The sequence below is a fragment of the Eulemur rufifrons genome, chromosome 30, assembly GCF_041146395.1.
Source record: "Eulemur rufifrons isolate Redbay chromosome 30, OSU_ERuf_1, whole genome shotgun sequence".
Classification (NCBI taxonomy): domain Eukaryota; kingdom Metazoa; phylum Chordata; class Mammalia; order Primates; family Lemuridae; genus Eulemur; species Eulemur rufifrons.
This window is the reverse complement of record NC_091012.1, coordinates 63,060,041-63,075,943: the sequence shown is the minus strand read 5'-3', so window position 1 is coordinate 63,075,943 and position 15,903 is coordinate 63,060,041. Positions and strand designations below refer to the sequence as shown.

At 34.4% G+C, this 15,903-nt stretch overlaps 1 protein-coding gene across 1 annotated transcript in view; it reads right to left on the bottom strand.

Annotated features, from left to right (window-relative positions):
- Nucleotides 1–2,834, bottom strand: part of NUP62CL (nucleoporin 62 C-terminal like) — a 45,528-nt gene extending 42,694 nt beyond the window's left edge. The window contains exons 1-3 of the mRNA XM_069464225.1: nt 2,817–2,834; nt 2,513–2,618; nt 834–932 (exon numbers count right to left, since the gene is read on the bottom strand). Of these exons, the coding sequence (XP_069320326.1) occupies nt 834–932; nt 2,513–2,618; nt 2,817–2,834 (223 nt within the window). The remainder of the gene's footprint in view (nt 1–833; nt 933–2,512; nt 2,619–2,816) is intronic.
- Nucleotides 2,835–15,903: the final 13,069 nt, after the last annotated feature.

Genomic DNA, 15,903 nt, shown 5'->3' with positions numbered 1-15,903 from the left:
TTTTTTTTAAGTATTTTACGGGAAAATCGTGTTACATCTTTTGCAAATAAGATAACCTGTAAAGTTTTCACAACAGACCCTTCACCACCCTCATAGGTTGGCCAGTTTGCCTATTAAACAGTAGAAACTCAGGAAGTGTTGGTCATGTAAAAGAAGATATATGGTGGTATACATCTCTGTTTAGGAATAATTACTTTAAGCTTAAAAGGGATTGATTTTAGTTTAAGCCAGGCTGAAGAGAGATTCATTTCAGCCCTAAGTAAACTTTTTAAAGTAAAAACAAACAAGACTTCCCTAAAATGGAGTCTGACTTAAATGATAGGTTTAAGTAGCAAATGACTCCTAACCACTCAGCTCACAATAGCTATAGGCAATAGGTAACCAAGTTTTCTTCTACCTACAACTTAACTAGCTCCTAACTGGCAGACACAAATTTAGGATAGGTCTAGGGAAACTCCTGTATTCAACTTTCGGAGAGGGTCAGCTTTAACACAGGCCAAAACTTAAATTAACTTTTAGAGCAAAAAATCTTTATCAATCCCAATATATTAGGTCAATTAAACACTGTGATTAATAACAAAAATTCTTAAGTTTAGAAGTTGACAAGAATCTGACAGCAGTTTTGACTATAGTCATCTCACAGAAAGAATACCATTGACATTGTCTCATTCTACTCTTTGGCAATATTGGTGTACCTTTTGGAGACTCTGAAAAGATGGCCAAAACCATTAAGCCAGCCCTAGAAGCTATAGAACTATAACCTACTTACTGCTTATTATGTAGTACATTTCCAATGAGTGTCCCAGTACATCCCAATAATTCTAAAATCTTACTAGATGCAGTAGGAGCTGCTCCACCTGCTCCAGGTAATTTTAATCCAAATCCCAAAGTTATACCACCAAGTGTTCTAGCCGAAGTTCTTGGGGCACCAACTGCAGAGAACAACATAATATTAACTATTACCCTTTAAATCAAAAACAGTGAGGAATTTGTACAGTCTTTTTAATTTGAAGAGTCCTTTAGAAACTTTTTGTTAAACTTCAAAAAAAAAAAAGAAAAGAAAAGAAAAGAAAAGAAAAGAAAAGAAAACCCTGGTCAATCCATTTATATGAAATGTCCAGAAAAGCAGAAAAGGCAAATCTATGGACATAGAAAATAGATGAGTGGTTGTCTATAGCTGAGGGATCTTAACGGGATAAGGGAAATGTTCTAAAACTAGATGTGGTGATGGTTACACAATTCAATAAACTTACTAAAAATCACTGGATTGTATACTTATAAGAAGTTAATTTTATGATATGTAAGTTATAACTCATTAAAGTTAATTAAAAGATACTGTGATCCAGATATTTTTTCATTTTGTAGGCAAAGACACCAGGGGCAAGAGGAAGGAAAAAGTCTATCAAAGGTCAGAGGGCAAGTCTTTGACTGAAGATGGAATTAGTTTAATAATTTGAACTCCATACCTCAGCCATAGTCATATTCATGAAATCTATTGTAGTTGAGAAGGATATTGCTTACATATATCAAAAGGATTCTAGAATCAGTCATGTCTCAAAATTAAAGTCCATTTTGTAGAAAATACAACTCATGTGATAACCAACAATTTTAACTAATGTTTAACTATGCCAATTGTACAAGAGGATGGGGATATATGCCACTATTCATGCTGGACTAAGCATAAGCATTTCCTGGCAAGTTTTAATCTCAGGAATAGTAATAATCTTTTTACCATAGGGCTTTGGGGGGAACCATATTACAGCTAGGGTTACAATACAACAAAGTTTAATGATGAACATCATGGCATTGTGAATAAGATACTCCGAAGGCACAGTTTACAAGAATCTGTAAGAAAGAATTGCTTAAAACATTACAGAATTCAATACTTTCACCATTTGCTATTACTCCACTAATGGAAGATGTGTAACAAAGAAGTTGGAGTTATGAGATAATTACTGTTCCATCTCTCAGCTCGAAGTATCCAGATGTGCCTTTTCAGGGGGAGAGGTCATGAGATATCACACAGTGTCAGTTAGAACCCCAAAACTACAGCTGGTCCTTTGTCATGTTCCACTTCTGATAGGTAAAATGTAAAGACCACAAACCTGGTCTGCATAGAAGAATATACTATAGCAGGGCTCCAACATTTATTTCCCATTTTATCTTATTCACATGGGTAGTAAAGACTACTTCCCTTTAGACATACTTGGCAAAACTCTCACTCTTCCTATTTTTAATAGCTTCAAAAAGTTGTTTCAAAACATCACGTTAATAGATTATATGCTTAAAGTTATCATTTTAAGCTATAATAACTATGTTAATTAAAAAATTCATAGCTAAAGCCATGACCACTAGGCTCTTAAGCAAAGCTATTATTGACATCAGCAGTTATAGATTGGTTTAAGAATAATGATAATTTCTGAGATGCAGGAGATCCATAGCTTATATTGGCAAATTGAGTAAGGTGGTCTCATGGGAAATAATAGCATTTTCTTTGGAATGAGTAACTTACGTGAGGGCCCAGTAGCAGCAGTAGAGGTAGAAGCATTTGATACTGAAGTAAACAGCATGGTGCTTGAACTAGTAGTGTTGGCAAGACTAGATGCTGAAGCCAAAACCTAAAAATCAAAGTAACAAGCACAAGAATATGTCACCAAAAATAATTTTTAAAAGTAAAACATCATTATAACAAGGTTCATTTATATGGAGAAATAAAAACAAAGCAAGAGAAAGCAGGTATCTGAAACCCAATAAATAAGACATGGTATAACAAAAGCCTGATTAAAAAAATAGTTCATAAGTACTGCTTAGCATACCCAGCTTTCTAGCGCCATCATAACAAAGATTCACTGAAAAAGTAGTCACAGGAGGGGAATCCACTTCCAGAATTGTAGCATAACAAGTCCCATGGACTCAAGGTAGAAATATGCAAAGAATCAGACTCTGGGCAGATACTGGGAAATATTTCTAAAAGAATCAGTCTGTAGGTAGAGGGAGTTGAAAAGAATGACAGAGGAAAGACATGAAATAGAAATAAGGAGCCATAAGCATGTCAAAATTAAGAACAAGGTAAAACAGGAAGGCAGAAAAAGAGGTAAGGAAACCAATGGGAAGTTTTAGAAAAGAAAAAAGTAAACAAAAGGAGAATAACAATTATGGTTAGGAGGTCCCCAAAGCTGCCTTAAGAATAACTCTTAAGTTCTAATTTCCTTTAGATAACAGTGCCATGGCAACGACTGTATTAGACTGCCATAAAATTCCATTTCCATTTTGGACACAGGATCCTTATGATAATTTCCCATTCTTTGTGTTAGCTCTTGTGAGGGTGAAATGAGCACAACAGAGGAAGACCATGCTCAATCACAAAGAAGCCCTGGAGTCACTATCATAACACTGGCGAGACTACAGATTGGATCCTGTGTGCCATTCTTTACAGCCATAAGTCACCATTTTCTTCATCTGAAAATAAAAATCTTATCTGAAAGGAAATCCTTCCCCAGAAATGTTGAAAATGAATGATATTACCAATAGATTCCCTTTATTGATTAATTCCCTCAATTACTGAGTAACTACTGCATTCAAGACAGAAAGAAATTTTAACAAACAAAGAGTCCTTCCTATAAAGGAACATATCTTTATGCAAGGATGATTTTCTAATAAAGTAATCTGTATTTCCTGACATGGACAGATGTTAGCCAGTAAAACATCCATAACAAGCAAAAAGTATTTTTTAAAAAATTAAAATGGCTAGAAATTGTTTTAAAAATAAATACAGCAAATGAAGAAATATTTATTCAAGAAAATCTGCTAAAACTTAGTAATCTAACCGTGAGAGGCTAAGGAACTCCCTCCTTCCCCCATACCCTTGCTCACCTTGATGGAAGCCACACTCCAGGCAGGAGTGGCCAAGAAGACTGGACTCCCTCTGCCCCCAGTTCCCAATCAAAGGGATACAGTATCTCAATGGGAGGGACAGGTAGCCAGCATTTCTCATGATCTTCAACACAGAGTTGAAGGGGTGAAATTCCTGGTGAGTAAAGCCAAGAGTCCAGGGGCTCCCTTTCTTCAGCTAGCCCCCACTCATAAGGCAGAGGCTCTACCCCAGGCACATCAGGCTGAGAATACTGGGGCCTCAATCACCCTCTGATTGCCTCACCCAGCTCACTTGTAGGGCAAAGGTACATGCCTGAAGAGGTAAGAAAGACCAGTGGCTAATGCCACTCACTGCCCAGTACTCAAAAGCACTGGCTCAAAGACTTTGCTCAGAGATAAAGTCTGTTCATAACAACAGAGTTCCCAAGCTATCCCCAAAAGAAATGACTTTGTTTGAAACAGTGTGAGGACCTTCAAGCCAAAAAACTTGCTCTAAAAAATTGGAGATTTTGGTAATAAGCAATTAAGAGGAAGCAGGTAGCTTCATGAGAGTAACAATTTAGGCTGTAAGTCAGCTAGTTTACCAGACATAACCAGGGGGGAAAAAGCTGCAAAGAGCTGTCTTGAGAATGGAAGAATTAAGTACTAATATGTACTACAACATGGATGAATCTTTAAAACATTATATAAAATGAAGGAAGCAAGACACAAAAGGCTACATATTGTATGATTCCATTTATTTGAAATGCCCAGAATAGACAAATCCATAGACAGAAAGTATATTAGTGATTCCCAGGGGCTGGGAGGAAGGGGTAATAGGGAGTGACTGCTAATGGGTACAGGGTTTCTTTTTAGGGTGATGAAAATGTTCTCAAATTACATAGCAGTGATGGTTGCTCACTCTATGACTATATTAAAAACCACTGAATTGTACGCTTTAAAAGGGTGACTTTTAAGATATGCGAATTATAGCTCAATTACGCTGTTATTAAAAAAACACATTATCATCTCAATAGAAACAGAAAGAGCATTTGACAAAATCCAACACCCTTTTATGATTAAAATACTCAAAAAACTAGGAAGAAAAGGGAACTTCTTTGACATGATAAAGGGCATTAATGAAAAATCCATAGTATAATAGCATCATACTTAATGATGAAAGACTAAATACTTTCCTACTACCATCGGGAAGAAAACAAGGATGTCTGCTCTTACCACTTCAACAATACATTGGAAATTCTACACAGGACAATTAGGCAATAAAAAGAAATAAAAGGCATCTAGATTGAAAAGAAAAATGTAAAACTATCTTTATTCGTAGATGACATGATCATGAATACCGAAAATTCTAACAAATCCATAAAAAATCTATTAGAACAATAAACAAGGTCAGCAAGGTCGCATGATACAAGATCAATATATAAAAGTAAATTACATTTCTATATTATAACAATGAACAACCCAAAAATGAAATTAGGAATGTAACTCCATTTATGATTGCTCAGAAAGAATAAAATACTTCAGAGCAAATTTAACAAAAGACTTTCAAGAACTGTACACAAAAAATACAAAACATCACTGAAAGAAAGACATCCTAAATAAATGGAAAGAACTCATGTTTATCGATCAAAATACTTAATATTGTTAAGATGGTGTGATAGAAAAAATGGTTCCAAACATGGTCTAATACCCAGAACCTGTGAAAATACTACCTTTACTTGACAAAGGGGATTTTACAGATGAGATTAAGGTTAAGTATCTTGAGATTATCCTGAGTTATCCAGGTGAGAAAATCTAATGGCATGAATCCTTTAAAGTGGAGAACCTTCCCAGGCTGTGGTCAGAGGTAGATGTGACTACAAAAGAATGGTCAGAAAGATGCAAAGTTGCTGGATCAAATGGTCAACAAGCACATGAAAACATTCTCAATGTCATTTGTCATTAGGGAACTGCCAATCAAAGCCACAATGAGATACCACTTCATACCAATTAAAATGGCTATAATAAAAAACAGAGATAATATCAAGTGTTGACAATGATATGGAGAAAGTGGAAATCTCATACACTGCTGGTACGAATGTAAAATGGTGTAGCCTCTTTGGAAAGCTGGCATTTCCTCTAAGGGTTAAACATAGAGTTACTATATGACCCAGCAATTCCACTATTAAGTATACATATGCCAAAAAGAAATGAAACATATATCCACACAAAAATGTGTACATGAATATTCATAGCAGCGTTATTCATAGCAGATGAAACAACCCCAATGTCCATTAACTGATGAATGGATAAATAAATTTTGGTATATTCATAAAATGGAATTGTATTTGCCATGAAAGAAAATTTACTAATACATGCTACAACATGGATGAGCCTTGAGAGCATGATGCTAAGTGAAACAAGCTAGTCACAAAAGACCCAATAATGCATGATTCCATTTATATGAAATATCCATAATAAAAAAATCTACAGAAACAGAAAGTAGATTAGTGGTTGCCAGGGACTGGGAGAAGGGAGGAATGGGTGGTAACTGCTAATGGGTTTCTTTGGGGGATGATGAAAATGTTCTAATATTGACTATAGTAATGGTTGCATAACTCCGTGAACCACTGAAATGTGCACTTTAAATGGGTGAACTGTACGGTATGTGAATTATATCATAATAAAACTGCGATTAAAAATAATAAACAGAAGTCTGGAATAAATTTTCAGAAAGCAGATTACCTGCCTCTTACTTTAAAATTTAAAAAGGAAACTATAAAGCTGTTGAAATTAAGTGCATAAAGACAAAAATAAGATTAATGAGTTACTTGAAGACAAAGTTCATATCTTTTCACCCTCACTATGGATCATTGTACACATGGTAGTAAGTGTTCAATGTTTCTGCTGAGCTGAACCAACTTTTTCTAGACCCTAACACATAATTACAGATATTCTATTTCCCCTTTAAAAGGTAAAAGTGCTTAATACGTAACTGCACTTGCATCTATTACTGCCTGCATCCAACTGTCAAGCAATTCATGGCAACATATGACATAAGACTCTGCTATCCAAAACATCTGGGCCCACAGCGGGGTGAAAGGGGCAGAGGGGAGATGCTGGGAAGGAATCGTGAACTTTACCACATACCTAAAACCATTATACTTAAAATGTGTAGAGTGGAGTAGCCCTATGTTTCATTTAGGAGAAGTATCACATGTATATTTTTAAAGAAATAACCAATTTTATAGCAAATGAATTTAAATTTACTATTCATTACCAAGTGATGAGGCTGAAGTTTTATAATAATATGGGTTTAATGGCTACTTTAATTTCTTCACTTGAAATTGCCTATTCATGTCATCTGCCAATTTCTTATCAAAGAATACTGTTATTACTGATTTTTGATAAAAATGTATGTCTAGACTGTTCATTTTGTCATATGTTGCAAAAATTCTCCTACAACAGTTTGTCATTCATTTTTCATTTTGTTTTTAGTTTTTATGTAGTTAAATCTTTCCATCATTTTTTCCAATATGGTCTATGTCTCCACATCATGTTTAAAAAGACATCCCCCCTTAAACATATCAAAAGGCGTTCAACCTCATTTTTAAGAGAAAATTGAAAATTATAATTACATTGAGAATAATTTCACATGACAGATGGCAAGAAGTCAAAACTAGTAACTCACTCTGTTAAGGACACTATAAAGAAACAGGCGGCCTCACAGATTCCTAATAGGAGTGTGAATTGGTACAACTACTATGGAAAACAAGTGGTCAATGTTTTAAAAATCATAAATGCATCTATCTTTTGAACCAGCAATACTTTTTCTGGAAACTTATCCACAAAAATGTACTTGTATGTCTGTAAAATGACATGTAAAATGATATCCATGGGCATTACTGTTTGTATTACCAAAGGAGTAAACAACCCAAATGCCTATTAGTAAGGGACTGGATATATGAATTATAGCACATCCGGACCATGGAATACTATGATACTATAAAAAATACTAAGGAAGCTCTCTATATGCTGATTGATGTGAAAAACTCTAAATGTTTAAAATAAGTGTATAAAGTTTATAAGTTTAAAAAACAAGGTGATGCCAAAAAAGGTAGAGGGATAAGAATACGTATTTTTATTTACTAACAAATCCATGAAGAAGCTCTGGAAGGGTACATAAAATTATAGCGGGTAGCTGAGTGTGAGAAAGGGGCAGGAGTAATACAGTGCAGATGGGAGATAATATAACTATTTATACTATTTATAGCTTTATTTGTGAACTATTTGACTACATTATTTAAAAATTATATATAAATAAAGGGTCTTCTCCCTAATGTGAGAAATATTATTTATATATTTTTATATTCACCTATGCTTTAAAAATGTGATTTCATTTTTTACCTTTAATTCACCTAGGATTTCTTTTGGTTAATCTTTTTAGGCAAAAATCAATCCCCTTACCCCTAATACCTGGTTAGCCAGCTATTGCAATTTATTTATTCACTACTCTATCCTCTATCCCACGGATTTGAAGTGTCACCTTCATAAACACAGGTTTGTTTCTGTACCACACTTTAAAATATTTCACTGATTTTTCTTTCTATCCCTATTCCATACCAGAATCTCAATTATTGTAGCACTAGAATTCACTTATTTTTATATTACATAATATTTTAAACTTGAAGGAAGAGAATAAACTTATAACACATTTCCATGTATTTTCCTGCGAATAGTTCATCATTATTTTCCTTAAAAACAATGGAGATGGCCAGTCTCGTGCATTTCTTCCCCTATTTGAACTTTAGAATCTTGTCAAGTCCTTTGCTCCTTTATCTTCCCCAAAGATACCCATTATGGTTTTACAATAATTGCATTAAATTTATAGATTAATTTGGAGATAAATGACATCTTCATATTATTGAATCTGTACATTCAGTGGGTTTTTTCATTTACTCACATCATCTTTTACATTCCTCAGTAAAATTTTTGGTTTTCTTCATTTAGGTCATGTGCATTTTTTAAAGTTTATTCCTAGGCATTTAATACTTTCTGGTTGAAATTATTAATGGCATCTTTTTCCATTATATTTCCTAACTACTATTGCTTAAACATGGGAGAGTTATTGATTTTGTATTATTTATTTTGTAACTGGCCACACTACCGAGACCTCTTACTACCTCTAATTAAATTTACACTTGATTTATGCCCATATTTTAAAATCTTGATCATTTGTCTCAGATACTGGCTTAATTTCAGGGGCCTGACCTTAAATCACATACCCAGAGATAACTAAGGACACAAATATCACTTAACATGATTTGCTTTTAAGTTAAATGAGTCTTGTTCTTAAATAGAAAAGCATTTAAGAGACAAAGTCTGTTTCCTAATCATAGAACAAGATCAGGGTTTCTCGACATGGCACTACTGACATTTTGGGCCAGATAATTCTTTGTCGTGGGGGACTGTGCTGTGTAATGTAAGATGTTCAACAGCATCCCCGAACTCTACCCAATAGATGCCAGTGGCACCTTCTCAGACTTGATAACAAAATATTTCTCCATATATGGCCAAATATCCCCCCTGGTCCCCTGGGGGGGGGCATAAAATTGTCTCCAGCTGAGAATCATTGGACTTGAGGAAGTGTTCAATATCATAATTTACTCCATCTAGTGCTATAAGGATACCAAAATCAGCCTTAATTCCTTTATGTTTAAGAATATAAGAAAATGCCAACTATCTTAGAAAATAGCCCACATTTTTTTAACAGAATGGGGGAAGGCGGCCTTACATTACAAGATGGTGGGGGATGCCACAATAACTAAAATGGTGATACTAGAACAAGAAAGGACAGATCAATAGAACAGAATAGAAAATCCAGAAGCAGAGTCAACCATATATATACTGATTTGGTATATCAGGAAGGCAGCAACTCCAACCAATAGGGAAAGGATGTCTATTTAATAAAATACAATGCTTCAACTTACTAATCATTTAGAAAAAAAATAAGATTCTTAAAAATATAAACCATAAGAAACCAAAAAGAATTAAGAATATTGAAGTGGAAAGGCCTATATAAATAAGATTAGAGAGAAAATCCCTGAAGAATGAAAGATTTGACAATATAAAAATTAAAATTGTGGCCAGGTGCAGTGGCTCATGCCTGTGATCCCAGCACTTTGGGAGGCCAAGGTGGGAGGACCACTCGAGGCCAGGAGTTTGAGAGCAGCCTGGGCAACATAGCAAGACCCCATCTCTATGAAAAATTCAAAATATTAGTCAAGTCTGGTGGCACACACCTGTAGTCCCAACTACTCGGGAGGCTGAGGCAAGAGGGTCGCTTGAGCAATCCAGGGATTTGAGGCTGCAGTGAGCTACGATCATGATACTGTACTCCAGCCTGGGGGACAGAGCGAGACCCGGTCTCTGAAAACAAAAATTTAAATCTTAAGGACTTCCATTTCCAGGAAGATGGAACAGATGTGCTTTTCTCACTTCTTCCCACTAGATACAACTAAAATCCTTGGACATTATATATAAAACAAACATAAGAAGACCCTGAAAGGTGGAGAGAAGGCACACTGGCCAGAGATTTCAAGACCAAAGGAACAATATGGTGGTGAGTTCCTCAGGTTTTCTTTTTGCCTCATATTTCCCATGCTTGGAGGCTGGCAACCCAGAAATGCCAATGGGTACAAACCAAAATAAATAAGTATATAAAGCCCCAACAAAAAAGCCTACTCTCTCTAGACAAAGGACAAGAAAAGGGGCAACCTAGCAGGACAGAAAACTTTTAGACGATAACCACTCTACTATAATCAAACACCACAGGAAAAACTGTGGTCCTACCCCCACCTATGCCAGCAAACATCAAGTGCGGAGCCTTGACTTCTACCCTTGTGAGGTAGTAGTAAAGTGTCCCAACATCCTGGCCAGGGTGGTGTCAAAGAAGGCCAAGTACAGAGCCAGGTTTTTCATCCCTGCCAGCAGTTAATGAACCCCATCCTCACAATGTCAGCAGAAACCACGTGGGGTGGGGGCAGGAATCCCTACCCTGTCTAGCAGTAACTTGGAGACCCTTCCGTCCTATGTCCACTGAGACCAAGTATGAAAACTGAAGTTCTCCTCCCACCTTGCAGTAACAAGGCAACACTCTTTCTTCCCATGCCAAAGCAATGTCAAATAAAGCCAGCTAAAGGAAAAGGTTTAAATCAGATCTATAGTCTCATAATATAATATGAAAATGTTCAGATTTCAATCAAAAATCACTCATCCTATCAAGAACCAGGAAGGTCACAAACTGAAGGAAAAAAGATTATCAATAGATGCCAACACCAAGATGAAAGAAATTTTAGAATTATCTGACAAAGATTTTAAAGCATTCATGGTAAAAATGTATCAATAAGCAATTACAAACACACTTGAAACAAATGGGAAAAAAGCCTCATAAAAAAGAAAAAAGTCTCAGCAAAGAAATAGAAGATATAAAGAAGTTCTAAAATAGAAAGTTTAGAACTGAAAACTATAATAACTGAAATGCAATGGTCGTTAGAAAAACCCAGCAGCAGAATAGAGGATAGAGAGAGAAGAATGAGCAAACTGGATGATAGAATAATAGAAATTATCCAATCTGAACAAAGCAGAAAAACAGACTGATAAAAATTAACACAGCATCAGGTCCTGTGGAATTGTAACCATAGATCTAACATTTATGTCATCAGAGACAAGAGGAGAAACAGAGTGGGGCTAAAAGAGAAATAACAGCTGAAAGAAAGAATAGCTGAAAATTTCTCAAATTTGGTGAAAGATATAAACCAACAGACTCAAGAAGCAGAGCAAACCCAAAAAGGATAAACCCAAAGAAATCTACACAGAGACACATAACAATTAAACTTCTGATAACTAAAGACAAAAAAAAAAAATCTTGAAAGCAGTTAAGGGTAAAATGGCATCTAACCAATAAAGGAAAGACTATTTCAATGTCAGGATTTCTCATTAGAAACCATGGAGGCAAGAAGGAAGTAGCTCAATACTTTTCAAGTGCTGAAAGAAAAGAAATATCAAGCCAGAACTAATGAAAATATCCTCTAGGAAAGAAGAGGAAATCATGACATTAAGAGATGAAAACTCAGAGTTTGTCACCAGCAGATCACCATAAAAGAATAGTTACAGGAAGTTCTCCAAAGAGAAAGGAAATGATTAAAGAAGGAATCTTGGAACCTCAGCAAGTGAGAAACAACAAATAAAAGAGCAAAAATATGGGTAATCACAATAGGCTTTGTTTCTCTTCTGGAGTTTGCTTAATTATGTTTGATGGTTGAAGCAAAAATTATAACCCTGCATGATGTGGTTCTAAATATACGTAGAGGGAATATTTAAGACAATTACATTACAAATGGGGAAGGGTTAAGAGACATACAGGAAGGAAAAGTTTCTATACTTCACTCAAACTGGTAAAATGACACCAGTAGACTGTGATATATTTAGACAAGTATAGACTATTATATACACAAGTTATGTTATATAATACCTACAGCAACCACTAAAAGCTATGCAAAGAGATACTCTCAAAAACACCACAATCAAATAGAATTCTTAAAAAAATGTTCAAGTAGCTAATAGGAAGACAGAAATAAAAAAACAGAGAAATAAAAAACATAACAAACAAGATAAAAAATAAATGGCAGCCTTAAGCCCTAATATAGAAATAATTATAGTATATGTAAATGGTCTATATATACCAATTAAAAGAGAGATTGGCAGAGGGGATTACAAAACAGGACCCAACTATGTTGTCTACAGTAAACACACTCCAAAAATAATAACATAGCCAGGTTGAGAGTAAAAAGATGGAAAACTATATACCATGCAACATTAATCAAAAGACAGCAGGAGTAGATGTTACTATTAGATGAAGTAGATTTCAGAGCAAAAACTGTTACCATAGACAAAGGAGGATATTTACAAAATGATAAAGGGGCCAATCCTCTAAGAGGTCTTAGCAATCACGTATATATGAACTTAACAACAGAGCTTCCAAATATTTGAAGCAAAACCTGACAAAACTGAAAGGAGAAATATGAGTAGATAAAATTCACTATTAAGAGTTAATTTCAACACCCTTCTCTTACCAATTGCTAGAACTAGTCAGAAAAACAAGGCTATAGAAAAACTCAAAACACTATTAACCTTCAGGATCTAATTGACATTTATAAAACACTTCATCCAGCAAATCAGAATACACATTCTTTTCAAGTGCCCATGGAACAAATACCAAGATAGATCATATTTTGGGCCATAAAACAAACCTTAACAAATTTATAAGAATTAAAATGAGAAAGATAACAGGAAAATCTCCTAACATCTGGAAACTAAACACATTTCTAAATAACCCATGAGTCAAAGAGGAAGTCTGAAGAGAAATTTTAAAATATACTAAATTGAATGAAAATGAAAATACATCATATCAAAACTTGTGGGATACAGTTAAGGCAGTACTGACAAGAAAAATTATAGCATTAAGTGGACGCATTAGAAAAGAAGAAAAGTCTAACCCATAGCTCCCAACTGAAGTACCTAGAAAAAGAATAGCAAAATAAGCCCAAAGCAAACATAAGAAAATAATAAAGATCAGAACTCAATTAAATTAAAAAATAGAAACAAATCAATGATACAAAGAGCTGATTCTTGAAAAGATCGATAAAATTAATAAACCTCTAGTAATACTGACAAAGAATAAAAGAGAGAAGACACATATTACCAATATCAGGAATGAAAAAGGATATCATGACATACTGTACAGATATCAAAAGAATACTATGCCCACAAATTTGATAATTTAGAAGAAATGAACCAACTCCTCAAAAAACAAACTACCTTAATACATCAATATGAAAAAGATAATTTGAATATCCCTATAACTATTAAGGAATTTGCATTCATAATTTTAAAAGTCCCCAAAAATCAGTCTGGGATGAGACGGTTTCACTGGAGAACTCTACTAGATGTTTAAAGAAGAATTTCTTTCAGAAAATAAAACAGAAAAAACAGTTCCCAACTCATTTTATGAAGCTCGTATCAATCTTACACACTGACCAAAACCAGGCAAAGACAATAGAAAAAAGAAAACTGCAGACCAATATCCTTCATGAATATAGATGCAAGAATCCTTAACAAAATATTACCAAATAGAATTCAGCAGTATGTAAAAGAATTATATACACCACGACCAACTGGGATTTATTTCAGAGATGCAAGGTTGTTATATTTAGGGTCAATTGATGTAATCCACTATATTAGCAGGATAATGAAGAAAATCATGTGATCATATTAATCGACGCAGAAAAAGCATTTGACAAAATTCAACACCCATTCACAGTAAAAACTCTCAAAAAATAGGAATAGAGGGGAACTTCCTCAACTTGATAAAGAGCACCTACAAAAAAACTACAGCCAAGATTATATTCAACGGTGAAAGACCGAATGTTTCCCCCCAACAAGGCAAGGATGCCTGCTCTCGTCACTTTTATCTAAAATAGTGCTGGAAGTTCTAAGCTATTATACTAAGGCAAGGAAAAAAAAAAAAAGGCAACCAGATTAGAAAGGAAGAAATGAAACAGTTCCTATTTGTAAATGACATGATTGTCTATGTAGAAAATCCTAAGAAATTTACAAAAACCTCCTTAAAATAAATGAGTTCAGCAATGTTACAGTATAGAAGATAAACATACAAAATCAATCGTATTTCTATATACTAGCAATAAACAAGTGAACGCCTAAATGAAAAAATACAATATTATGTATAATAGCTAAAAAAAAAACCTAGGTATAAATTTAACAAGAGGGAAAAAAATCCAGTCAAACAGCACTTTTGTCTTGTAAAATCACATTATCTGCTGACATTACTCCAATTCCTATACAAAAAAGGACCCATATAATACATAGCTATTTTGGATGCTTCTTTTTTTGACTAAAAAGAGCAAAAAACAAACAAACAACATGAACAGACAGGATAAAAGATGACAAATAAGCACAGGAAAAGATGTTCAACATCATTAGCCATCAGGGAAATTGCAAATTAAAACCACAATATGGGTATCACTATCTATGAGAATGGCTAAAATAAAAAATAATGATAACACAAAATGATAGTGAAGGTGCAGAGAAACTGGATCACACATACATTGCTGGGGGTATGTAAAATGGTACAGACGGCCTGGAAAACAGTTTGGCAGTTTCTTATAAAACTGAATATGCAACTACCATATGACCCAGAAATTGAACCCCTGGGTATTTATCCCAGAGAAATGAAGACTTACACTCACAAAATATCTGCACACAAATGTTAAAACAGCTTTATTCATCATAAGAGACAAAAAGTGGAAACAATACAAATATCCGTCCATGGGCAAAGAGTTAAATGAACTGTGGTACATCATCTATACAATGGAATAGTATGCAGCAATAAAAAGAAACAACTGATAGATATAACAATCTGGATGAATCTCCACAGAATTATCCTGAGTGAAAAAAAGCCATTCCCCAAATATTACATACTGTATGGCTCAGTGTATATAACATTTTTGAAATGCCAAAATTATAGTAATTGAGAACAAATTAATGGTTGCCAGATTAAATAGGGGGTGGGTGCAGGAGAAAGGTGGGTGTTGCTATAAAAGGGCAAAATGAGGATGGGATCCTTGTAGTGATAGAGCTATTCTGTATCTTGACTACATCAATATCAATATTCTGATAGTGATATTGTACTATAGTTACTGCACTAACATTGGGAGAAACTGGGTGAAGGGTATGTAGGATCTCTCCATATTATTTCTTACAACTGCCTGAGAATCCACAATTATGTCAAAATAAAAAGCTTAATTTAAAAAATTAAAATCTTTTAGATATCTATAAAACTCTAAGAAAAATAATTCTCATACAAATGTCAAAGGGTTAAGATATTGCAATTGCATATCAGTGAGAAAAAGATAAGCACCATATTATAAAACTAAGCAAATGACACAAACAGGGAATTAATTCATTTTCTCT